Source organism: Rhinopithecus roxellana, chromosome 9 (genome assembly GCF_007565055.1).
Source record: "Rhinopithecus roxellana isolate Shanxi Qingling chromosome 9, ASM756505v1, whole genome shotgun sequence".
NCBI classification, from domain to species: Eukaryota; Metazoa; Chordata; class Mammalia; order Primates; family Cercopithecidae; genus Rhinopithecus; species Rhinopithecus roxellana.
Genome location: NC_044557.1, coordinates 133,516,038 through 133,543,326, shown reverse-complemented (window position 1 = coordinate 133,543,326; position 27,289 = coordinate 133,516,038). Strand labels below are relative to the sequence as shown.

General features: G+C 38.9%; 1 protein-coding gene across 1 annotated transcript in view; it reads right to left on the bottom strand.

Moving 5' to 3' along the window:
• The window catches only part of CPA6 (carboxypeptidase A6), a 334,748-nt gene that overhangs the window by 4,631 nt on the left and 302,828 nt on the right, over positions 1-27,289 (bottom strand). Inside the window, exons 9-10 of the mRNA XM_010371606.2 lie at positions 7,403-7,605; positions 1,198-1,282 (exon numbers count right to left, since the gene is read on the bottom strand). Coding sequence (XP_010369908.1) covers positions 1,198-1,282; positions 7,403-7,605 — 288 coding nt within the window. The remainder of the gene's footprint in view (positions 1-1,197; positions 1,283-7,402; positions 7,606-27,289) is intronic.

Below are 27,289 nucleotides of genomic sequence, written 5' to 3'. Positions count from 1 at the left end.
GTTTAAAAGGCCCTGAATCCAATTCTTGTTACAGTTGTGGAAACTGAGGCCCAAGATTAATAAATACCTTGGCCTGGTTGACAGACCTGGCAGAATTAGGACTAGAATGCATATATTATGATTCTTTGTCTAAGTTCTTGCCATATACCCATTTGGAAGGACACGCCATCCTGAAATAAGCCAGATCGGTATATTAATTGTTGAAAACATTGGAGATTGTAGTTACAGAAAGGGTAAGCCGACTTGTTTCTTCCTGCACGCAGCAAACAGTAAAGAGTCCTCTAGGAGGGGTATTATCACTATAAGAAGGGGATTCTCACCACAGACTTGGAATTCAAGGCTGCAGCGGGCCTAAATATACTCAACAAAGTAACCCCTATCTTCCATTGGTTTTACATACCCCCTATTTATTTCCTATTTCCCTAGAAAATTTACTGCTCTTAGCCAGATTTGTTTTTGTCCTGTTATCTATTCTCAAATTTATCATTCCTTGTCCAAAAAGTGTAAAATCATCTTGCTTTGGCCACCTCTTTGGACTTCACTCTGTTGTGAAGATCCTGTACACATAGAAGTAATAAAATTTGTATGCTTTTCTCTTGTTTAACCTGCGTGGTGTCAATTTGGTTTCTAGATCCAGCTGCGGGGCCTACTTGGAGTGAAAGATGGGAGGTGACGGGGGATTGGAAGTGCTCTCTGGCTCCGCTATACATTTTTCTCCATGTAAAAAAAGAAATACTTTAAAATCACCTTTTAAGGGATAATTCAATGGAAGGTGCTACATAAAAAACAGCATTTCATAACAAGAACAGTGGCAGAAAGGAGTAAAAGGGAAGCAGTTGTAGGGCTGAAACATTTACTTCATTATCTTCCCAAGGCCCGTTTCCACCCTTGTAGTCGTTAGAATTGCTTAAGGAGCCCATTTTGGTATGTTCTACTGTCATAAGATCTCCATTGAGTTTGTAGTCATTACTGCACGCTTAGCATATTCTCTGCTTTGAATTTGTTTAAATGGGTAGGGTGATTTCTGTCAAGCTGTGTAAAACTAATCAGATATAAACTCCTATTTTCCTCAGCTAATTGGATAGTCAAAAATTTTACTTTAGGGAGAACATACTTTCTCCCTTCTAAAAGGAAGTCATGATACAGGATATTGGTTCAAGAGAGAGGATTCTAACACAACGTACGCAGGAAACTTACACAATGTTGTGGAGGCTGGTCCATATCTGTATCGTACCCCGTATACTGACTGAAGTGCATTCACAGCTTTATAAGCTGCAGATTCCTATGAGGGAAAATGGAGAAATTTTATATATCGTTGCATTGAAACTTTTTACATACACTGCTATGTTGTTTGAGCCTTATCGGTCATCAACAGATGGCTTCATTGGTTAAGATCTATATTCATTAATAATATTATATTACGCTTATGTTACACGCTACATTTTGCAACATGTTTTAGAACACATCATTTCATTGATCTCACAACAAACCAGTGATCAATAATATTTCTATTTTATAGTTGAGAGAAGGAAGGCTCAGCAAGGTTAAATGGGTATGCAGAGTGGTTGAGCTAAGTACTCATATTTTCTAAGGCTGACTTAGTGTTCTAAGTCGCTGGGACTACAGGCATGTGCCACCATGCCTGGCTAATTTTCTGTATTCTTAGAATAGATGGAGTTTCACCGTGCTAGCCAGGATGGTCTAGATCTCCTGGCCTTATGATCGGCCCATCTTGGCCTCCCAAAGTGCTGGTATTACAGACATGAGTCACTGCACCCGGCCAGGGACACCTATTTGTATAAGTTACAAAATACTTGGCAGGGCAGGGACCATGTCAGTCTCAGTCATAGCTCACAATCAGTACTTAGCAATATGCCTGTATACAACAGATGCTTGATCAATATTTCTTATATGAATGTTGAATAAGCATAAATCTGAAAGAGTATTAAGATAAGTATACATTTCACTGGGTATGTACAAGGTATTGAGAACATATCTGAATCAATTAAGAAACCCTTTAATTCAATAAGAATGACTTCTCTTATGCTATGTGCTTATCCTCTCTGGGAATGGAAACAACTTCAGAATGCTCATGACTTAAAAGGTTACATATGCCTCCCACAGAGGTTAGACAAGTACTGCTAAGAGGCAGAAAGTCTAAGGTGGAAGTTTTCCCACCAATGGAAAAAAGTAGGAAAAATATTCAACACAATCGAAATACTAAAAGATGCATATTCTAACATGAACTAGAATGATACTCACTATCCTTTAAATATGGTATAAAAACACTGGTTTCAACAAGGAGTTAGAGAAGTATTATATGACAAGTGAGAGGAAAAGAAGTATGTTGAAACCAGAATACAACTCTCCCATTTCAACTTGCTTATGAATAATTTAATACTTAAATTGGAGCACTCCAGATAACATGGTGGTGTGTACTGGACTGAGTTTCAGGTTGCTGTCCTCATTCAGCTCAGAAATGCATGAGGCAGTATTTGCAGCAAATGTCACCGTTTGTGGATATTCAGGGACCAGGCTCCAGAAGCTGGCAGACTATTTACTATTGATCTCACTGATGACGACATTCTTCTCATGGGAGCCAACAGAATAGGAATATAAACACCATAATTAAATAACTTTATGGAGATTGTTCTAAGATTTTAACATCTTCTCCAATAGTCTCAGCAATATTCCATGGCAAGGACAGATATTTCTACATTTAGAAGATTATTGCATTCTGCTAGTGAGGGAACCTTGCTTCTCATTATTTAGGCTGACTAAACCCAAGGGCAAACAAATCTAAGAAAAAAAAAATCACTTTGCCTATTTACACGAAGGAGAGGCACAGTTTTAGCCTTTTGAGCTCACTGCACCTCTGCTACTTGGGTATTGGTGCATGCTGACTAGGGTTTAGATGTCATCTCTCCACAAAAACAAAACTCCATCATTTTTTCAAAGAATTATTTTACAGGGGGCCACAGCTAGACATCTATTTGAAAGGACTGACTTAAGTGATCCCTCTTTTCTCTACTCTATCCTGTTTCCAATTGTCAAAAAGTACCTAGACATCAGTTATTGGGCTTCAGCTAAGTAAATGGTGTGTGTGTGTGTGTGTATGTATGTACATATATATATATATAATATATATATATAATATAAATATATAAATATATATAATATATATAATATATAATATATATATAATATAAATATATAAATATATATAATATTATATATATAATATATATATATTATATATAATATATATATTTTAGACAGAGTTTTGCTCTTGTCGCCCAGGCTGGAGTAAAATGGCGTGATCTCAGCTTACTGCAACCTCTGTCTACCAGGTTCAAGCAATTCTCCTGCCTCAGCTAATCCCGTAGCTGGGATTACAGGTACCCGTGACCACGCCTGGCTAATTTTTGTATTTTTAGTAGAGATGGGGTTTCACCATGTTGGCCAGGCTGGTTTCAAACTCCTGACTTCAGTTGATCTGCCTGCCTTGGCCTCCCATAATGGTATACATTTTTATTTAAATATTTCCATATTTAAAGCAACTTAATGACTTAAAAAACATTGCCAGAAATACCGAATTTTACATATTGATGGAATATTTTTAAACAATTTCAATCAAATTTAATGGTTTCTGCTTAACATTTAGGGATTGTCTAGTTCCTGAGAATTATAATCATGATTTTAGTGACCAAGCTTATGATTAACTCTCTCCAGGATTTCTCAACAATGGCATTGTTGACATCTTAGACTGAATAATTCTTTGCTGTGGGTTCTGTCCTGTGCACTGTAGGGTGTTTAGCAGCATCCTTGGCCTATACCTGCTAGATGCCAGTAGCATCCCCCAACCCTGTTGTGCCAATGAAACATGTCTCTAGACATTGCCAGATGTCCACGGGGAGGCAAATTCATCCTTTTTTTTTTTTTCCTTTCTTTGAGACAGGGTCTCACTCTATCACCCAGGCCGGAGTGCAGTAGCATAACCTTAGCTTACTGTAACCTCTGCCTCCTGGACTCAAGCAATCCTCTCACCTCTGCCTTCTGTGTTGCTGGAACTACAGGTATGCACCACTATGCCTGGCAAATTTTTAAAAATATTTTGTAGAGATGAAGTCTCACTACATTAACCAGGCTATTCTTGAACTCCTGGGCCGAAGCAATCCTCCAGCCTGGGCCTCCCAAAGTGCTGGGATTACAGGCACTAATGATCTATTTTATGCCACATCTTCCAATCCAGGACAAAGGAAAATAGACTTAACTTAAAATGGGAAGATAAACTTAAAATACGAAGAACACTCTCATATGATAATTTTTTTTTTTTTTTCAGACGGAGTCTTACTCTGTTGCCCAGGTTGGAATGCAGTGGTGCTATCTCGGCTCACTGCAAACCTCCACCTCCCAGGTTCAAGTGATTATCCTGCCTCAGCCTCCCAAGTAGCTGGGACTACAGGTGTCTGCCACCAGGCCCGGCTAATTTTTATATTTTTTTATTTTAGAGATGGGGTTTCACCATGTTGCCCAGGCTGCTCTCAAATTCCTGGCGGCTTGGCCTCACAAAGTGCTGGGATTACAGGTGTCAGCCACTGTGCCCGGCCCTCATACAATAATTTTTATATATTATGTAGTCCACATCATCTGTTGTATGAATATAAACAGACACAGTGCCCACGTAAGAAAAGTTGAACATTTGCCTATAGGAATACTGTGATACAAATTGTTAGGATGTCAGGTCAACAAAAACAACAGCTATAGCAGCAGCAGCAACAAAAACAAAGTATATTTGACCCACAGAGCAGCTAAAGAATAGCAGTATAGAATATAATTATCACTTTTACAATAGTTCTAAAGAGGGAGAATTTGCTCAGAATTCTTGGAAGGCCAAGAACAAAATTCTCTTTTTGGACAGAATAAGTCTTCCCCAGGCCCTCCTAAAGTCTTCGACATCTAGAACAGAAATTCCTAAAACCCCAAGCAATTGGTGCAGGATTTGGAGTTTAAGGTGTAGGGAGAAAGGGAATGATTCTCTTCAATAAGATTTTAAATTCAAGTATAACATTGTGGTATAATAAAAAAATAAATATTTGGTCCTTGTCGCTGGTTCTTGGCACACAGTTTCTAAAAACTCCTGGAATCTCCAGAGTGCTAAGGGTGTCTTTTGGATGGTAATGAGATGACTTGTGGCTGGAGGCCCCTAAGTAGCTTCAGGATGCAGGGTGCTGCCAGAAAGACCAAACTTTGTGATTAGAGAGTTGGAACTTTTAGCTCCATCCTTCACCCTCTGAGGAGAAGAGAGGGGCCAGAGATTGAGTAAAAACTCCAATGGCTAATGACTTAATCAATTAGACCTCTATAATGAAATCGCCATGAATACCCCTAAACAGCGGGGTTTGGAGAGCGTTTGGGTTAATGAACACTGGATGTGCTGGGAGGTTGATGCACCTAGAGAAGGCACGGAAGCCTTCAGCCCCTTCCCCTGTACCTTGCCTTATGCATCTCTTCCATTTGGCGGTTCCTGAGTTGTGTGACTGATGGATTGATAAGACAGGGTCTCACTCTGTCTCCCTGGCTGCAGGGCAGTGGCATGAACATGACTCACTGCAGCCCTGACCTCCTGAGCTCAAGTGATCCTCCTGTTCCAGCCTCCTGAGTAGCTGGGACCACAGGTATGTCCCATCACCATGCCTGGCTAATTTTTAATTTTTTTGTAGAGATGGGGGTCTCACCATGTTGTGCAAGCTGGTCTCAAATGTCTGGGCTCAAATGATACACCTGCCTGGGCCTCCCAAAGTACTGGGATTATAGGAGTGAGCCACTGTATCCAGCCAATTGTGTATCTTAAATAAACAGGTGATAGTATGTAAAGCTCTTTCCTGAGCTCTGTGAGTCATTCTAGTGAATTATCAAACGAGAGGTGGGCTGGTAAGAACCTGCAACTCTGCAGCCAAGTCAGACAGGAATGTGGTTAACTTGGGAACCCCCTGCTTGCTACTGGTGTCTGAAGTGAGGGCAGTCGTGTGGGACTGAGTCCTTAAACCTGTGGAGTCTGATGCTAACTCTGGGTAGTGAGTGACCAAATGGAATTGAATTGTTGGACACCCAAGTGGTGTTGGATAAGTGGTGCTGGAAAAAGACATTACACATTTGGTGTCAAGAGGCCAAAAAAGCCCTAAAATATACATGTAGAAGAGTACACCGTTTTTGAGCTGATTGCTCAACAAATGATCACAAATTGAACACATTCATGTAACCACCACCCAGGTCAAGGAACAGAACTTCAGCAGCAACCCAATTTCCTCTCAATCACTGTACCCCTTCTTTTTTCCCCAAAGGTAAGTGCCACCTGACTTCTAGCACTGTATGTTAGTTTTTCTTGGTTTTTGAACTTCATAAGCTTTTAGACGCTATAGGCTCTGAAATGACTCACTTAGTGATGAATGATGCCCCATAGTGAATAGCTTGTTGGGTTTCTGATATAAGGAGAGAAAGAAACTCTGCTTTTTCATTTTTAAGTAATCTTAAGCCTGAAAGTCTGTTCATTCTGTTAGACAAGTACTAACTTGTCAGATACATACCCAAAGACTTAGTAGCATTAAGCAAACAGCACTTATAAATTAAAACCTGCTTTTAACTAATGAGAGTCAATCTATAATTTATGAACAATCGTTTACTCAATAAAATTAATTACAGCCTTGCATACATGACCAGAGCTATGATACTAATCAAATCCACCCACCCTGACCTTTTCTGTGTAACCTGTGGTAAGAATACAAATAGGTTTGATAGGATTGTATTTGAGAAGCAGCACTACGGTTAAAAGCAACAGCTATGGAACTAGAGTTGGGGCTGAATCCTGGCTATGAGACTTAGTAGTTGTGTGTTCTCCATCTAATTACTTAATCTCTTAGCTTCTAGCTTCTTTTTTTTTTTTTTTTGAGATGGAGTCTCGCTCTGTCACTGCAAGCTCCGCCTCCCGGGTTCACGCCATTCTCCTGCCTCAGCCTCCCGAGTAGCTGGGACTACAGGCGCCGCCACCTCGCCCGGCTAGTTTTTTGTATTTTTTTTTTAGTAGAGACGGGGTTTCACCGTGTTAGCCAGGATGGTCTCGATCTTCTGACCTCGTGATCCGCCCGTCTCGGCCTCCCAAAGTGCTGGGATTACAGGCTTGAGCCACCGCGCCCAGCCAGCTTCTAGCTTCTTTATCTATAAAGTGGGGATAATAAAAGCTGCCTCATATGATTGTTATGAAGAATAAATGAGTCAATACATGTAAAATACTTATTAGGATAACACAAACATTTGTTTGCCATCATCATTAGTACTTAGAACTATCTTAGCTTCAGAAAAACAGCATGAAGCCTGATGCATATGCACAGGGTCAAATACTTACCACACAGCTAAAATTGGGAATCGTTGCATATTTGTAAGAATAGGGATACAGCAACATCTGAGCATATGCATGAAAGGAGAGATAAGCCCTAATGTGCTTTCTGTGTTTTCGAAGGAAGTTAGCTACAGCCTTCACTTCCGGCTCAGATTCTGGAAAAGGGCCACAGTATGTATCATCACAAGGGTGCATAGAAGCTCCTTCATCTGCAAGTCAGAAAAGAAAATGGGGTAAGGAAGTAGGCAGGGAAGAAACAAGAAACACAAATCAGCACTGTTAAGCTGTGATTTTTCTTTTATTTCTGCAAACATATGGTATTATTAAGCAATTCATCTAACTTCTCATTTATGGAAATCAATACAAAAGTTCCAAGGTGGTTCAAGTTCCCATGCACAATAGGAGGGCCTGAATGGAAACCAGGTACTGATTTTTCAAGTTTGAACCTGCACAAACTACTCTAAAGAAATCGCTCTATCAGCTGTCACTTCTAGCTGCACCTAGCAGCTTGAAAAATAGTACAGCAAGTGTTCAACAAATATTTGTTGAATAAGTTAATGTCAGTTAGAAAGAAAAGGCTAGATATATGTAAAGGTATCTGATAAGATACAAATACTGATATAGCAAGAACATAAAGACAGGCCAGAAACAATTTCACCATTTCTATTATACTTTTAGAACAGCACTATCCAAACTAGTTTTGTAAAACCAGGAGGCTTTGCTAGTTATCTTGGTTAGACTTTAGTTATGAAATCTTCAAAACAAAATTTTAATAACTTTTGAATTAAAAATCAAATTATATAGAGTATACTTAAGAGGTTTAAGGAAGGAAGGAAGGAAAATAAGAATCACTAGAACAATCACAAAGTATTATGGTCCTAAGAAAATTTGGAAATAATTACATTTTCCATAGTTATTTGCCATATGAGGCCACTGATGTCTCTTCCCTACCTCTAGAAAATGATAATTCTCTCCACAAACTAGTAGAAAATGTTTGGTGGTTCTGTGATGTAGTCAAATTCTACTGAACATAAAAAGACAGCCCAGTCAAATTGGGCTAAATCTTGAGGACCATAAGTGTAGCTTATGCTGCAGTGAAGACAAGAGTCAAGATGGGGAACTTACAGCAATTGGGGTTTTCCTCCTTTGAATCTCATCCTGGAGATGCCTCAGAAGCAAGTGGGCTATAGGTGGAACTCAGAATGTAACATAAAAACTATAGCTGGGCAGAGTGTGGTTGCTTAGGCTTGTAATCCCAGCACTTTGGGAGGCCAAGGAGGGTGGATCACAAGGTCAGGAGACCATCCTGGCTAAAATGGCGAAACCCCGTCTCTACTAAAAATACAAAAAAATTAGTCGGGCGTGGTGGCGGGCACCTGTAGTCCCAGCTACTCGGGAGGCTGAGGCAGGAGAATGGTGTGAACCCAGGAGGCGGAGCTCTCAGTGAGCGGAGCTTGCACCATTGCTGGGCTACAGAGTGAGACTCCGTCTCAAAACAAAACAAAACAAAAAATACTATAGCTGATACTCTGGAGGGAATGGAAAAAATAAAGAGAGATCTGTGGAATACAGACCTAAAGCACTGGAAAGGCAAGATCACAAACTAAACAACTAATTCTGGAGGGAGCAGAACTGATGAGCCAGAGAAAACAAGAATTTACAATAATCCTAATAAACATTCTCAAGGGCATGTAGGAGGGCACTGGAAACAAATAGGGACAAGGAGTTATAAAAAAAAGGACCAATCAGATATAGTAGAAACAAACAATTTAATTCAGGGTTGAATGAATACAGTTGATGAATGAATTAATGAGATGGAGAGTGGTTTGAAACATTCCCAGAAGGCATCGGGAAGAGTAAAGAATAAGAAAAATGAGAGAAAAATGAAAGGACATGAAAAATAAAATAAATATCAATATGTGATTAACGGGAGCCCTAGAACGAAAGGAAAAAATAAAGTTAAACATTTGAATAACTGCAAATTAAAATTTCTCCACAATTTTTTTTTTGGGGGGGATGGAGCCTCGCTTTGTCACTCAGGCTGGCGTGCAGTGGTGCAATCTCAGCTCACTGCAAACTCTCTGCCTCCTTGGGTTCAAGTGATTCTCTTGCCTCAGCCTCCTGAGTACCTGAGATTACAGGCGCCCTGCCACCACACCTGGATAGGTTTTGTATTTTTGGTAGAGACGGGGTTTCACCATGCTGGCCAGGCTGGTCTTGAACTCCTGACCTCAAGTGATCTGCCCACCTTGGCCTCTGAAAGTGCTGGGATTTACAGGCATGAGCCACCATGCCCAGCTAAAAATGTCTCCACAATTAAGGAAAGATTGAACAGACTTATTGTGCACCAAACAAAAGAGATAGAGAGGAAAATATCAACACTTTGACAAATTATAGTGCAATTTAAGAAAAGAAAACAATTCTAGAGAGAAAAAGCAAGTCATTTAGAAAGGAACAAGAATTCCATTCACATTTGACTTTTCAACAGCAACATTAGAGTAATAAATCCAATGTATTTATTAAAAAGGAATTTTGAATCTAGGCTTCTATATCTAGCTGGATTCTCACTGCAATGTGAGAGTGAAATAACGATGTTCTCTAGCATCTAAAAGGCCTCAAAAGAATATACCACACACTGACATACTTTGAAAACACCCCTGAAGAAAGTATTCCAACAAAATAATGAGTAACTCCAGAGAGCCTATTTGATATGAGAATTGCAGGTTAATAAGTAGCTTAGTAACATTTGCTATCTAAATAAGCAATAGCGAAAGGGTGGAGGGGTGGAAAGTATAATGATCTAGGTATCAAATCCTAGGAAACAACAAATTGATGGAAAAATAAAGAGGTGGGTGGGCAGGGAAGGCAAAAGCATGCTAAATTGTTGGTCTGTTTTGAAAAGGAGATATAGATATTGATTAAATTTAGAAATTGATGGAAAAAAACAAACCTAAGTATGGGTATTAAATTAGGAATAACCACCAGAATAAGAAAAATAGAACACAGACTTCATAACTAATGGAATTAACTTTGAACCATTTAATTGAAAGTAGTAAAGAAGGAAAAAAGAAAAAAGAAGAAACAGGGCCAGCTGCAATGGCTTACACCTTAATCCCAGCACTTTGGGAGGCTAAGGTTGGAGGACTGCTTGAGACCAGGAGTTTGAGACCAGCCTGGCCAACATAGTGAGACCTCATCTCTACAAAAATTAAAAAAAGTTAGCCAGGTATGGTGGCACACACCTGTAGTCCTAGTTACTTGAAAGGCAGAGGCAGGATCGCCTGAGCCCAGGAGTTTGAAGTTATAGTGAGTTGTGATGGTGACATTGCACTCTAGTCTGGGTGACAGAGCAATACCCTGTGTCTTAAAAGAAAAGAGGCTGAGTGTGGTGGCTCACGCGTGTAATCCCAGCACTTCGGGAGCCAGGGCGGGTGGATCACCTGAGGTAAGGAGCTTGAGACCTGCCTGGTCAACATGGTGAAACCCCATTTCTTCTAAAAATACAAAAAAATTAGCCAGGTGTGGTGGTGCATGTGTGTAACCCCAGTTACTTGGAAGGCTGAGGCAGGAGAATCACTTGAACCCAGGAGGCAGAGGTTTAAGTGAACTGAGATCACGCCATCGCATTCCAGCCTGGGTGACAAGAACGAGACTCCATCTCAAAAAAAAAGAAAGAAAAGAAACTCTGGAAAACAGAGAACAGGAATACAGGAATTAAGACAGCAGAAATAAGTCTTAAAGTAACAGTGATTATGAAGAATGCTAATAGGTGAACTAATTGATCAAATGACTGATTTTATTTTATTTATTATCTCCAATCCTGCAGAAAATGATTTAAACTTTATTTTTAATAGAGATGAGGTCTTGCTATGTTGCCCAGGCTGGTGTTGAATTCCTGAGCTCAAGCAATCCTTCCACCCTGGATTCCCAAAATATTGAGATTACAGGCATGAGCCATAGTGCCTGGACTGATGTTTTCATACAGAAAAATAAAGAAGATCCATAGAAAAACATGTGGTGTAAGTAGATATACCAGATGTCTACTTTTAGTACTGTGGCAGCCTTGGTATTTGTATTAGTTTCCTAAGGCTGCCATAACACATTACTACAAAGTAAGCCACTTAAAACAACAGAAATTTATTCTCTTACAGTTCTTGAGGCTCAAAGTCTGAAATCAAGGTGTCAGCAGGGCCATCCACCTTCTGAATTATCTACGGAAGAATCCTTCCTATCTACAGAAGCCTCTTCCTAGCTTCTGGTGGTTCTTGGCAATCCTTGGTATTTCTTGGTTTGTGGATGCATTCCAGCCATGTATCACTTATAGAAAGACATGCCAGGTATGGTGGCTCACGCCTGTAATCACAACACTTTGGGAGGCTGAGGTGGGTGGATCACTTGAGGTCAGGAGTTTGAGACCAGGCTGGCCAACATGGTGAAACTCTGTCTCTACTGAAAATACAAAAGTTGGCCGGGCGTGGTGGCATGCACCTGTAATCCCAGCTACTCAGGAGGCTGAGGCGTGAGAATCACTTGAACCCAGGGGGTGGAGTTTGCAGTGAGCCAAGATCGTGCCACTGTACTCTAGCCTGGGTGACAGAGAAAGACCCTATCTCAAAAACAAATAAATAAATAAAAAATAATATGTTCTAAGAAATACATCATTAGACAATTTCATCAGTGAGCGAACATCATAGAATGTACTTATGCAAATGTAGACGGTGTAGCCCATTGCTCTAGGCTGTAAACCTATACAGTATATCATTCTACTGAATACTGTAGGCAATTATAACAAGATGATAAATATTTGTGTATCTAAACATGGAAACAGTGAAGTAAAAATTCAGTATTATAATCTTATGGGACCTCTGTCATATATACAATCACTGTTGACTAAAACATTGTCATGTGGTGCATGACTATACTCCAGTCTCTTCTTGTATATTCACGTGGCTTTCTTCCCTGTGTGTTTCTCTGTGTGTTCTCTCTTCTTATTATAGGGACAACTCACTGAATTTAACTAATTACTTCCACAAATAAACTTTTTCCAAATAAGGTCATATTCCAAGGTTTCAGTGGACATGAATTTGCGGGGAACACTATCCCACCACAGTTTTGAGGAATTATCCTATTGCGGAAAAACTAGATCCTGCATAGGATACTTTCTCTGAGACACTGTTTATCTTGCAAGAAGTAGAGGAGTCTCCAAGACACCTGGATAAAAGATCAATTAAAAAATTCAATAGTGTAATTCTACTCTTGACAATATTACTTATAAGAATGTGTAGTAGAAAATAAGGTATTATTCACAATATCTAGGAATTAAGCTATTAAATAATGCCTATTAGAAAGAAAATGTTAAAACTCTACTAAAAGATCTATAATTTCAGAATTGAATTAGAGAACTATACTATGTTCATGAATATGATGACTTGGTAGTGTAAAGATATTCATTCTTCCCTATTTGTTTAGTTATTTTGTTCAATTCAATTTTGACAAAAATATCAGCAGCAGGATTTTGGGAGAAAACTCAACTAAAGAACTCTGAAAGTTTTGAGGGAGAATAAATAGCTCAGAAAATCTTGGAAAAGAAGAGTAGAGAAGGGCTTATCCTATCAGGCATTAAAACATACATAGGTATAATCATAGAAACAATATGATATAAAGTCAGAAATAAGCTAGTAGACCAATGGAACAGAATCACCAGGAAAATGATTGTTTAGTAAATGATGTTGAGAAACTAGCACATAATATGGAGAAACCAGAGTTGGATCCTTAGCACATAAATGTACAAAAGTAAATTCTAAATGGTTTAATAATTTAAATAGCAAAAATAAGACATGGTAAGCAGAAAAAAATATAAGGGTTTGGTTGTTGTTAGGGGCTTTCCTTAACCCTTTTCCTTCATATCATCCTTCTGGATGGACTTACAGAATGTGGGGATGAATATACAAAAGAGATGCTCTTTAATAACTAAGTTTTTCCACAAGATTATATGCAGGGTGAACAGTGGGAAAAAAGGACCTTATGTATGTTTGGTCATATATAATGAATGTAGAATGAATTAAGAAATTTTTAGTATTATAGTTACAATTTCACCAAAAAGAGCAAGGAAATATAAAGTAACACAAATATACATGACAACATAAGTCAGACTATGTGTAATAATGTAATAATATAAAGGGCTTATATTTTAAAATTAAAACCTGATGTTGAATTCAACTTAACAAAAATTTTTGAATACTTCTGTTCTAGACATTATGTTATATACTGGGAATTAAATATAAAGAAGCCACAGACCCTGAGTTGATGAACATAAAGATTATGCTGGAACACATAAAGGTAACAGAAAAAATCAATATAATGTGGTAAATGCTATGATATATTTAGAAGACAGGGCAAAGAGGCAATCATCCTGTGTGAGTGTTCAGGAAAATCTTCTTAGAGGAGATAATGTCCCCTGGAAGAGACAAATCTAGAGGGATAGATATGAGTTAGAAGATAATTTCAGGTAGTAAGAACAGTATCAACAACGGTGTAAAGGCAAGAGACATTTGGTAGTAAGATTCAACATAAAATGCGAGTCAGAGAATTCTGGTGGATGCGCCTAGAGTAGTAATTAGGAACTAGTTCATGGAACATCTTATATATTATGCAAAGGAGCTTGTAGTGTCCTCTAGGCAGTGAAGAACCTCTGTGGTGCCCAGAAAATACACTACTGAGACCTCTTGCTGCCCTGAGCATAGTTGACTGACAGCTCCACTTGCTACCCTCTGGATCCATCACTACATTCTCATCAAGCCCACATTTCCCTACAGTTGCTCTTTGCCAATGACTGATCATAGTAGAGGCATTAGTGCAGGCCCATTCTTGCCAGATGCAGGTATCCTTAACAAGGCAACTTTGGCTTGATGCATCCCCATAGGCCTGCCAAAGCCTTTCTTAGAGTTGCATGTTAGTCTGAGACTCTTCCAGCCCCATTCTTTTCTCCTCTCTCCTTTCATAGGTTTCTGACCTGCATCATGGCAAAAAAGCTCTCCTAGTCTATTCTTTTTTTTTTTTTGAGACGGAGTCTTGCTCTGTCACCCAGGCAGGAGTGCGGTGGCACGATCTTGGCTCACTGGAACCTCCACCTCCTGTATTCAAATGATTCTCCTGCCTCAGTCTCCCGAGTAGCTGAGATTATAGGTGCGCACCACCATGCCTGGCTAATTTTGTATTTTTAGTAGAGACAGGGTTTCACCATGCTGGCCAGGCTGGTTTCCAACTCCTGACATCAAGTGATCCACCCGCCTTAGCCTCCCAAAGTTCTGGGATTACAGGCGTGAGCCACTGCTCCCAGCCCGTGTCCTAGCTATTCTTGCTTCCTCTTCTTTATTTTTGAAAGGTGTTTCCTTCAAATACATCTCTTGTCATCTAATCCTGAGTTGATTCCTGCTTCCTGGAGGTCTTGAGCTACCATAACTGAAGTTCTTTTTTAATCACCACTTTATTGAGATATAATTTACATACAATAAATTCACCCTTTTAAAGTGGATAATTCAGAAGTTTTTAATATATTTACTGAGCTGTGCAACCATCACCATTATCTAATTTTATAACGTTCAATTCCAAAAAGAAATCCCACACTTTTTAGCAGTCAATTCACATTTCTCTTCCTCTTAGTCTCTTAACCATGAAGGATTTTAAGGCATGGTCAGATTTTTATTTTAGATTTATCTTGTAAAAGTTTATAGGATAGATTTGTAAGAGGCAAGTCTATAATCAGGGAGACCAAATCAAGACACAATTACAACAATCTGGGCCAGAGATATTGACAGCTGGAGCTAGGGCTGTGGTATTAGGAACAGTACCAAGGGGGTGCATTAAAGAAATATTTGGAAGATTAACTAATTGGACTTGGTGATTGGTTGAATATGCAGGGCAATGAGCCGGGGTTTGATAACATCTTACCTCTCTGGCTTGGTCAACTTAGTCGACAGTATTTTTTTTTTTTTTTTCTGAGACGGAGTCTCGCTCTGTCGCCCAGGCTGGAGGGCAGTGGCGCGATCTCAGCTCACTGCAAGCTCCGCCTCCCGGGTTCACGCCATTCTCCTGCCTCAGCCTCCCGAGTAGCTGGGACTACAGACGCCCGCCACCACGCCTGGCTAATTTATTTATTTATTTTTTTTGTATTTTTAATAGAGATGAGGTTTCACCGTGTTAGCCAGGATGGCCTCGATCTCCTGACCTCGTGACCCACCCGCCTTGGCCTCCCAAAGTGCTGGGATTACAGGCGTGAGCCACCATGCCCGGCCGACAGTAGTTGTTTTGAATGAAACATTGAATAGATGAGAAGGGATGTGGACATATAGGGAGAAAAGGAAGATGTTTATTTCATTTTGGACATGTTAAGTTTGGCTGCCAATAGATATTTCTAATGGGGTACTGAAGATAAATATGAAGCTCAAAGGAAATACTAGGCTAGAGAAAAAGATTTGGGGGTCATTATCATTTTGTGAAAGTAAAATCGGCTGCTCATGACTGCAATCCCAGCACTTTGGGAGGCCGAGGTAGGTGGATCACTTGCGATCAGGAGTTCGAGATCAGTCTGACCAACATGGTAAAACCCTGTCTCTAGTAAAAATACAAAAATTAGCTGGGTGCTGTGGTGGGTGCCTGCAATTCCAGCTACTTGGGAGGCTGAGGCAGAAGAATCCCTTGAACCCAGGAGGCAGAGGTTGCAGTGAGCCACTGCACCCCACTCTGGGCAACAGAGTGAGACTCCGTTTCAAAAAAAAAAAAAAAAAAGTGAAATCACTCAAAATGAATACAAAGCTTCAAACTGTGGGGAATATCAGTATTTAAAAGACACAAAGAGTATAAGAGGACTCTGTCATTCACACTAGGGAGGAACTGTGAGGAAAGCAGGAGGACCACAAGATGCTGATGTCAAGGAATCCAGGGGTTTGATGTTTCAAGGAGAGTGTGGTTAGCCTGTAAAATGCAGAAAAGAATTTCATTTAATTTTATAGTAACAAAGTAACTGGGGACTTTTGCTTTAGAAAAATTAGTGGAGTGGTAGGGGCAAAAGCCAGATGTTATAGGCACTTAGAGGAATGAATGTGAAGAAAGGAGAAGGAGATAGTAAGTATAGACTATCTTTTTTGGGAAGCTTGGTGTACAAGGGAAGAAAATATATACAATGATAGCTAGAGGTAACCTTGGGGATAAGAAGCAGATTTAAGTTTTCTTTTTTTAGGGAGGACAAGCATATCTAAAGAAAGAAAGGGGAAAAGTATAGATGAAAAAAGAAAAAGAGAGATTATTTGATAGGAGAAAGTTCTAGAAAAGATGTGAATGGGTGGAATCAGCAACCAGGTGGAGTGACAGGCCTTGAATAGGAGATGGGGCTTTGGATTTCCTGTTTTCTTCAAATGTCTTTGATTCCTCATCCCATCAGTAAGAAACTTTTTGCATATCCCTGATATATATTTTTAATTTATATATGTCTTATTTGTAGTCTAATATCATATAAAACATACCAAAATAATATTTAGAATGTTTAGAGATGAATTAAACTATAATTAAAATATTTTTAATTTTTAAATTAATTGTATAGAAATTAAAAATATAATTTTTAAATTAATTGTATTTTAATTCTCTTAAAATAAGGATCAGAAAGATAGATGAAATCTAACTTAAATACCTTAGCAGTGTCTACCTGTTGTTTTTCTTCAATGAATTCATGATGTAAATGATGATATAAAAGAATGTGAGAACATAAAGTTCTTGGTTGATCTCCTAACTGGCAAAAGTATGTGTATTGCAATCTGTTGTCTCTCTGTACATTCAAAACATCTTTTTATTTCTCTAAAAATAAACATTGGAGAGTGAATTCAATAAATACTTGGAAAAAATGATTAGAATTAAATATTTAATGGAAAAAAGAGCATGCAATTGTATAAATGAGATAGTTAAAAACTAAGGAAAAAATAAAAGAAGTAAAGATTAATAGTCATTTGCTAGGCTGGCAATAATGGTATTATTTCTTTTTTTCTTTTTTTTTTTTACAGTCTCAATATATCATCCAGCCTAGTCCTCGGCCTTCCAAAGTACTGGGGTTACAGGTGTAAGTCATCACGTCTAGCCTAATTTTTATTTCTGTCATATTATCTCAATTCATAAGTAAAAAAATTAGAAAAGAAAAATAGAGATCTGAAATATATTTTTAAAAAAATTAAAAGTTTTTAAAGGAAAATAAGTAAAAACAGAAAAGCAGCAGGAATATTTGGTTTTATTTTACATTTGACAGCAACTGGTCCCTGTGGAAATTGACTTGACAGTTGCAGCTGAATCCTCTAGTGAGCAGTATTGGGAAGTCATGGTTATTGTGACATGTTTTCATTGTTATATTATCACTTTCAATGTTTTTCATTTATAGCTTTTAAATTTCTCATAAATGGAATCACAATGCTAATTTAAAAATTGTCATCTTTTAAAAGATTTCTTTTTCACTTGCATCTCCCACTGTCAACTTATCCTGGAATGACCCATGTTAAAAACTGAGCGTAGTTAATATAGTTTACAAATACACACACTGGTGTGCATATATGTACTCATACACCGTGCATATATGTATCTTGATATAGCTATATAGGTATAAATTACATGTTTATATATATATATACACACACATATATATATGAGCTATTTTTACTCACAAAACAAGATCATAATCATACAATTTTTTTGCCTCTTGCTTTTTTCTTCAATGATATTTTGTGGAACGTCTTCCATACAGATTTGAATTCATTCTTTTAAATTCATTCTATTGTAACATAATTTAGTCTCCTGCCTGTCTATTGTCGGGAATCATGCTTATTTCTCTCTCTTTACCATGATGAAACAATATCACAATAAAGAAGGTGGAGACATTACTACTGACCTGAAAGAAACAATAATGCAATAAGCATCAAAGTATATGTATCCTTACATCTGAGTGCTTTTATTTCTATGGGACAGACTTACAGGAATAGGGCCTTGGGTCAAAGGAGATATGTGTGTATACACACACACACACACACACACACACACACACACACATACACATTTTAAAAAGATGATAAATTCACATGATTCAAATATTTAAAGTTATAAAAGGATATTTTTAATTCTCATAGATTTTTTTTTGCCAGATTGCTTACTAAGATTGCTACTATTTATATTTCCACAAGTAGTATGTAAGAGTACCATCTCTCCTTCATCCCTACTAGCAATACTCTACAAGTGTATCACCTTTTGATTTTTGCCAGTTTGATGGCAAAAATTAATTTTACTTCCTTATTTTTCTTTTTTCTTTTGAGACAGAGTCTTGCTCTGTCACCCAGGCTGGAGTGCAGTGGCACGATCTCAGTTTACCACAACCATCACCTCCTGGGTTTAAGCAATTCTCCTGCCTCAGCCTCCTGAGTAGCTGGGATTATAGACGTGTGCCACTATGCCAGGCTAATTTTTGTATTTTTAGTAGAGACAGGGTTTCACCATGTCGGCCAGGCTGGTCTCGAACTCCCAACCTCAGGTGATCCACCCGCCTCAGCCTCCCAAAGTGCTGGGATTACAAGCGTGAGCCACCGTGCCCGGCCAATTTGCCTTCCTTACTGGCAGCGTGTTTGTGTTCATACTTTAGACTGGACTCTGAATTGTTTAATCATGTTCTTAGCTCATTTTGTTTTCTGCTGGGCTATTTATCTTTTCCATACCCATGTAGAAAGTACTTTGTAAAGACTGTCACTTGCATTGCATTTTATCCTCAAATCTGTGATTTTTCTATTTAATCATTTATGGAAACTTTATCATTTTAGACATTTTACATTTCATATAATCACTATGTCTTTGTAAAAAATGGCTTTTTTTTTTTTTTTTTGGTCTTGGTTAAGAAAGTTTTCCCTTGGGAGGCTGAGGTGGGCAGATCACTTCCATTTAGGAGTTTGAGACCAGCCTGGGCAACATGGCGAAACATGTCTCTGCTAAAAATACAAAAAATTAGCTGGTTGTGATGGTGTGCACCTGTGGTCCCAGCTACTTGGTAGGCTGAGGTGGGTGTATCACCTCAGACCAGAAAGTCGAGGTTATTGTGGGCTATGATTGTGCCACTGCATTCCAGCCTGGGTGACAGAGTGAGACCCTATCTCAAAAAAGACAAAAAAAAAAAAAAAAAAAAAAAGAAAGAAAGAAAAAGAAAGTTTTCCCTATCCTGAAAGATTATAGGTGCTTTCTAGATTTTCTTCTAAGAATTTTATCACTTTATTTTTTTCCATGGAAGTCTTTAATCCTTCTGGATTTATTTTTGTACATATGTAACGTTATCCCTTCAGTTTTTCTAGAGGAATAGCCAATTCTGTCAGCATCATTTATTAAATATCCTGTCGTTTTCCAACCGAATTACAACATTACTTTTGTTATATATTACAGTGTAATGCAGCCAGGGATGGTGGCTCATGCCTGTAATCGCAGCACTTCGGGAGGCTGAGGAGGGAGGATCACTTGAGGCCAGGAGTTCGAGACCAGTCTGGCCAAGGTAAAACTCCATCTCTACTACAAATACAAATATTAGCCAGGTGTGGTGGTGCATGCTTGTAATACCAGCTACTCAAAGAGGCTGAGGCATGAGAATTACTTGAACCCGGGAGGCAGAAGTTGCAACGAGCCAAGATCATGCCACTGCACTCCAGCCTGGGCAACACAGCAAGACTGTCTCAAAAAAGCAAAATAAAAGTGTAACACATGTGTGGATCAGTTCTTGGACTCTCTGTTCTGTTCTGCTGTTCTATGTGTCTATTCTCATGTTGTTACCCTAAATCTATAGCAGCATTAAAGTATGCTCTGATACAGGCAAGAGACAGTCCCCTCACTATTCTTTTTACAGTTTTATCGGCTTTTTTGTCTACCTATTTTTCCATGTAAACTTTATGATCATTTTATCCCATTCCTAAAAGCAGAATACCAAATTAAGAAAACCTTGAGATTCTAATTGGAATTGCATTCAATTTGTACTGATTTGGGGAGGATTTTATTACATTGAGTCATCCTTCCAAGGACAGTTATATGCTGTTCCATTTGTTCAGATTCTTGACTGTGGTTGCTGTTGTCATTATTGTGACTAGACAGCCATTTTTCAGATGGTCTTCTCAGAACAGTGAGGTAGAAGCCACTTCACGATGCCATCAATGTTTCTCTCATGTTCTGCCTTCCTGTCCTCCATCTCCACCTCCATCAAATGCAATCTGGGGAATCAGTCACCCAAGCCATCTCTTTAAACTTCATTTTGGAGGCTTATGTGATATCAAAATAAAAATATAACCCTGTAAACATAGTGTTCTGAGAGTTACAAAAATTCCTGATAACTTTACTTATAGGTAATATGCTTACTTTATATTTGGAATAACAAGTAATGGCTCTCTATTGATGTTTCCTTAGAAAATCAGACCCTCTTGTAAACAACTAAACATTCTAAGTTACTAAAGGTAAATTAGTTGCTTTATTCAAAGTTCAAAGAAGAAGGCAAAGATGGAGTAATTTAATTTCCATCTCTTCTGTAGATTTGTAACTATTTCTAAGCCACTCCTGAAGAGTCTAGAGACTCATGTCAATTAACAAAGGATAGGAATTTCTACCTTTTATTCTTTTTAAGGAGAGAAAAACCAAACATTAATTTTCTCCTTCAAGATTGAGTAAGAAAAAGGGTAACTATTTTGTACTGAAAACAGGACCAGTGCTATTGTTCCTTTCTGGAGTGGAAGGCAATCAGGCTACAGGTGAAGATGTGAGTGGTGACAATTTTGCCTTGTATCTATTGGCTGTATAGCCACAGAGGAGCATTCCTCTTGACCTGAGGCTACTTGCTTTATCCATAGAATCCTCACTAGATCCAACCAACACCAACTTTCTCTAGGTAAACTTGGGGTCTTTATAACATCCCATACTAGCTCAGGTGGTACAGTACAGACCCAACATGATGTGTGAAGAGTGGCAGAGTAGAGAATATAGACTAATCTTAGAAGTAGCTGTGTTTGGCTGTAGAAGGCTGTAAAAATGATAGCACTTATGTTGCACTGAAGCTATTTATTTATATAGACTCTCCTCTCCTTTAGAGGGTGAGCTCCCTGAGGACAGAGGTCATGGACTACAGTTTCCCAGGACTTAGCAAAACAGACACCCTCACTACCCTTTAAATGTTACTTAAATGAATAAGTGGAGCTGACCCTGCGCAGGGAAGGTGCTTGTACCTTAGAACAGGGATCCCTAATCTCTGGGCCACAAACTGGTACTAGTCCATGGCTTATTAGGAACTGGGCCACATAGCAGAAGGTGAGTGGCATGTGAGCAAGCAAAGCTTCATCTGTATTTATAGCTGCTTCCCATTGTCCACATTACTAGGTGAGCTCTGCCTCCCATCAGATCAGTGGCAACATTAGATTCTCATAGGAGTGCGAACCTTATTGTGAACCGCGCATGCGAGGGATCTAGGTTGTGTGCTCCTTATGAGAATCTAATGATGCCTGATGATCTGTCACTGTCTCCCATCACCCCCAGATGGGACTGTCTAGTTTCAGGAAACAAGTTCAGGGCTCCCACTGACTCTACATTATGGTGAGCTGTATAATTATTTCATTATATATCACAATGTAGTAACAATATAAATAAAGTGCACAATAAATATAATGTGCTTGAATCATCCTGAAACCATCCCCTCCCCCCTCTCCTGTCTGTGGAAAAATTGTCTTCCATGAAACTGGTCCTTGGTGCCACAAAGGTTGGGGACTGCTGCCTTAGACTATTTAATTAACATTTAGGCTTTGATTAGACAACTAAACTCCAGTTCATCTCTATGGAAGGCTGAGGACACACCAGGGATATCACCACCACCACCACAAAATATTTTCAAATAAGCCTGTTGGTCCATGAGAATATTATCATCACCTAAATATTTCTTTAATAACTTAAAATCTGAAAGACTGAGTTTTTCCTAAATTGTAGGTACTTTAAAAAATGTTTCCAAAAGAAAATGAGATACATAAACAATCTTTGTATATGGGCAGTAAGTCCCAAGTTGTTTGTGTACATGGGTACAAATCAATGCTTATGATCAACAAAATACAGAGTGATAACTTCATGACTAAGCATTTTCATAGAGAAAAATAGGACCATTAAATTTCCTCCCAGACTGTATAAAAACTGTAATTGTGTGCTGATGAGCTTTCCTCCAAAGAATCAATGGAGGGAGATGTGCAATTGGAGAGGGTCATTTACAACAGGAAGGTTTTAAGGAACATGCAGAGAGAGCAGAAGAGTGGGAAAGATGGGCAAGGCCACAAAAGGGACAGGCTGGGATGTAGAGCAGGGAAACAGGACAATGACTTCAAGAGGGCCAGGGGATCTATTTTACCTGGCTTTTCATAGGACGTGACCTCCTACTTGAAATATTCTCCTCCCTTGGCTTTTAACACACTGTTCCCTCAAGCTTTTCTTCCAGTCTTTCTGTTCTTTCCTTCTCAACCCCCTTTATGGGGTTCTCTTCTTCTATTAGTCCCTTAAATGAAGGGGAATCCAATTGTTCTGCTCTTAGCCATGTTCTTCAGTGGTCACTCTCTTCATTTGAGCATGGCAGCCTCAACTATTACTTACATGTAGATACTTTCATGTATTCAACACGTCTTTACTATGTACACACCATGCCTCATGCACTGGGATACATCAAGAACCAAAGGTTTTTGCCTTGTAGAGAACTTCCATTCCAGTGGTGGTGGTGAGACAATAAACACTAGACACAGTGAGAGGGAGAATTCTACTGTATAGGAGAAAAGTGCCATGGAAACAAGAAAAAGAACAGTGTGAGAAAGATTAGGAGTACTGGGGAGGTGGGTTGCAATGATAGAGATGGTGATGACGTTGTTCCCAGATGCTGGGTTTTGAGCAGACTTGTAGAATTCAAGGAGTCAGCTATGGCATCCAGGGAAGAGTTTTAAGCAGAGGGAACAGCCAGTGCAAAGACCCTGAGGCCAATGTGGCTGGAGCCAAGTGGGAAATGAGGATAGAAATAGATGAGATCAATCAATGGGAGACCAGATTATGTGAAGTTTATAGGCTATATTAAGTCCCTTAGGCAAGTAAAATTTGGAGCCACTGCAGCATTTTCAGCAGTTAACATCATCTAACTTATATTTTAAAAGGTTCATGGTGGCTGAGGATAGAGAGTGTTTGTGTGTTTGTGTGGGTGGCAGAGAGGCAAGTGTAGCAGCTGTGAGAGTAGTTAGAAGGCTCCTGCAGTAACCCACGAGAGAAGATGGTAACTTAGACTGGGTTGGTAGTAACAGAAGTGGTCAGAAAGGGTTGGAAACTGGAGGATTCTTAAGGTAAAACCAAAGGGATTTCATAATTGGTTGGATGTATGGTGTAGGGGAAAGAGCAATGTTAAAGATTGATCCATGGGTTTAAGGCCTGAGCAACTGGAAGGATGGAGCTGCCACCAACTGAGCTGAGAATGGCTACGGGAAGACCAGATTTGGCAGAGTGCAGGTCAGGAGTTCATTTCTGGATATTTTGAGTTGAGATGTCTATTAGATACCCCCAGCGAAGATGCTAATAGATATTATATACGGAGCTTGGGAGAGAGTTCTACATCTGGAGATTTGGGAGGTCACAGGCACACAGTAGAGAATGATGACATGTCTAAGGGAATGAATGTAGATAGAGAAGAGAAAAAGACAAAGGCTGAACCCTGGGCATTCCAACATTAAGAGTGTAGGGAAAAGAACAGGACCAACAAAATAGATTTGGCGTCTTCTCTAACACCCCCAGGCTGGGTTTGGTGCTTTTCCTAAATGTGCTTATAAGGCCCTTTAACTGCATTTGTCAAAAATGTAGTATCCTGCATTAAAATTGTATATATACCCATTTCTCTACTTGATTGGGCCTAGCATTTGACTAATATTAGAGACATAATAAAATGAGAAAGCATTTTATTTCATTATTATCATACATGAGCTAAACGGTGTAATATTCAGAAGGACTGTGCCTTGAGTTGATGCTATTTGCCTGAGAAGCACATTAGACACTGGAATATTCTACAGCATTTTATGGTTGATTTTATGGATTGGCTTCCTGCCAATGTTATTTACTGCAGATTAAGTATTGATTCAGCAGAATGGGATATCATATCCAAAATTCTTTTTGCCAGTGTTTATTTCTGAAATGTTGCCTTACTCATCTTCTATACCAACACTGTCTTGACAAAATAAAATCAGAATTCTGAATGGTTGTGTCTCTAACATGGAAATAAATTAATTTGGGTGGAAAGAAGATCACTAAAACCATCTATTTTTATTTATAGCCTTCTGGGGGCACTATCTAGGTTTTACTAAAACGCAAAGAAACAGCTCACAAATACTGTTGAATATTAAGTGCCTTCTGGATTTTATGTAGTTGTGTTGGATGGACACATTATTTTAAGAGTCCTGTCCAGATCTGGCCTCAGTTATGCAGATTCTGGTGAGAAATGTCTGCAGTACTATGAAAGATCAAGATAGCAGAAAGCCAAAGCATCAGGACATAGCATTTCAAGGAAACAAGCAAAAAACAACAGCAAATGTGATAAAATAGACTTCTTCTAGGGAAAAGGAGCAAGCAGCATCAAACCCATCTTTCTTAATGTTTTAGGAATATGAGAATCTAAAAGTTATTAGTTTTCCCTTAGTTTACGGGAACCAATATATTGTTTCTGAAAGAGACAAAATTCTCTTTCTCATTTTCACATGCAGAACAACTGCAGAATATATAACAGATTTCTGCAGTGCAGAGCGGAGAGGAGATTTTAGTCTTGTCTAATAAAACGGCATACATCTCTGTTCTGAACACTTCAGTGATTTAACTTCCATACCATACATCACCTTTTTAGTTTTTGAGTATTGAGATGTAAAACTCTACAAGGACCTCATAAATGTAGAAAGGAGACAAGACATGCACACATGAAAAAATTAGAGAACACGACAATGCGGGATATAATCGTAAAGTGTGCAGTGCAGACTCTAAGTGCACAGAGCACCGAGGAGGGGAGAGAGCAGGGAAGATTAGGAGCCCTGGGGTAACTACAGTGGCAAAGAAGAGACTCAATGGAGCTCAAGATGGAGGGAGCTCAAAAGAATATGATTTTACTTAAGAAATAAAGGACAACAAAGAAAAGGTTTTGTTGCTTCTGTGAACCCTAGCTTTTCTGGATGATAAAATAAGATGTAAACTAGGCTTTAGAGGAGAAACAAAGAACGGAGGGGTACCAGAAGGTGCAATGGGCTAAAAAATCATGAGGCTGGGCTCTAGTTACAACTGCATCACTAGTCAGCTCAGTGACAGGCATTCCACTACTCTGGCTGCATTTGTCCTGGGTGGACTTGAGAACCGAATCCAGGGTTCTCACTGTGGTGTTGGAAAAATGTGTTGCTATCAGTAGTGGGGGATGTCTCACAGTAATTTGTTACATGTTATAAAATTACTTGACTAAAAAAATGGGTTTGGTTATCCTGATAAATAACTCTTACTTTAATATACTTTTGTAAAGAAGAAGGTAAAAAAGGTGAAATTAGTACGGGTGTGCTTGAAATTGACCACAGGACTATGGTTTCATCATTAACAGGGTGTGTAGCACAGAAAAAAAAGGTTGAAAATTGTTGGATTAGAAAATGAATGCTAAGGAGGCCAGGAGTTTGAGACCAGCCTGGAAAACATAGTGAGGCCCCTTCTCTACAAAAGCAAAAAAAAAAAAAAAAAAAAAAAAAAAAAAAAAGAAGAAGAAGAAGAAAGAAAATGATTGCTTAGACTGTTTGTTTGTTTGTTTGTTTTTTGCTTTTTAAAAGATAGGGTCTCATTTTGTTGCCAGGCTGGAGTGCAGTGGTGTAATCTGTAGACATCAACTCCTGGGCTTAGGTGATCCTCCCAACCTCAGTCTCTTGAGTAGCTGAGACTACAGGCATGCACTAGAATGTTCAGCTAATTTTTGAAGGTTTTGTAAAGATGCGGTCTTGCCATATTATCTGAGTTGATCTTGACCTCCTGGCCGCAGGTGATCCTCTTGCCTCAGCATCCCAAAGTGCTAGGATTATAAGCATGAGCCACTGTGACTGTGCTCAGCCCTAAGATTCTTTACAGCATTGACAGTTTATGGTTCTAGTCCAGGTGAAACAAAAATTTTAAGGTAATTACATACTTACTTTTCCTCAGCATGCTTAGATTCTGTCTTAAAGATCTGAGGACAAAATTTAGTAATAACAGTTGTGTAACTTAATTGATTTCTGGTTTTGTTCTTAGAGGCAGTCTCTGAGGATGGATTGCATTCTAAAATGTAGTTAGCAAATATCTAATTCTCAGAATGCACTTTTCCTTGGATAAAACTTTCTTCCTTGCTCAAGGTCTCCCAAATCGCTCTCAAACTGGCTTATCTTTTATTACAAATTGTGGTGTATGACAACTGATTGCCCAAACCAGAAATCATCTACTACATCCAACAATTTGCAAAGAGCAGTTGGTACATTGTCTCAGTTTCCCTTCAATACACTCAGCCTAACTCCTATGAGCAGTCAAACCTTTTCTGAATTATTGTAGGGGTCCTGTGACCCCAGGCTCTTTATCAGTCTATATCTTCAGAAGTCCCAAGTTAATTTTGCTAAAATGCAAATCTTACCATGTAATTCCTCTGCTTAAACTTTATAATGGTTCACCACAGCCTTCAAGATAAAGGGGCTAGATGAGGGGTCTTTGCTCTATACCCCTGTGGTAGGTGAAATAATGGCCCCCCAAATCACCAGGTCCTAATCCATGGAAACTGTGAATGTTACCTTATGTGGAAAAGGGCCTCTGTAGATGTGA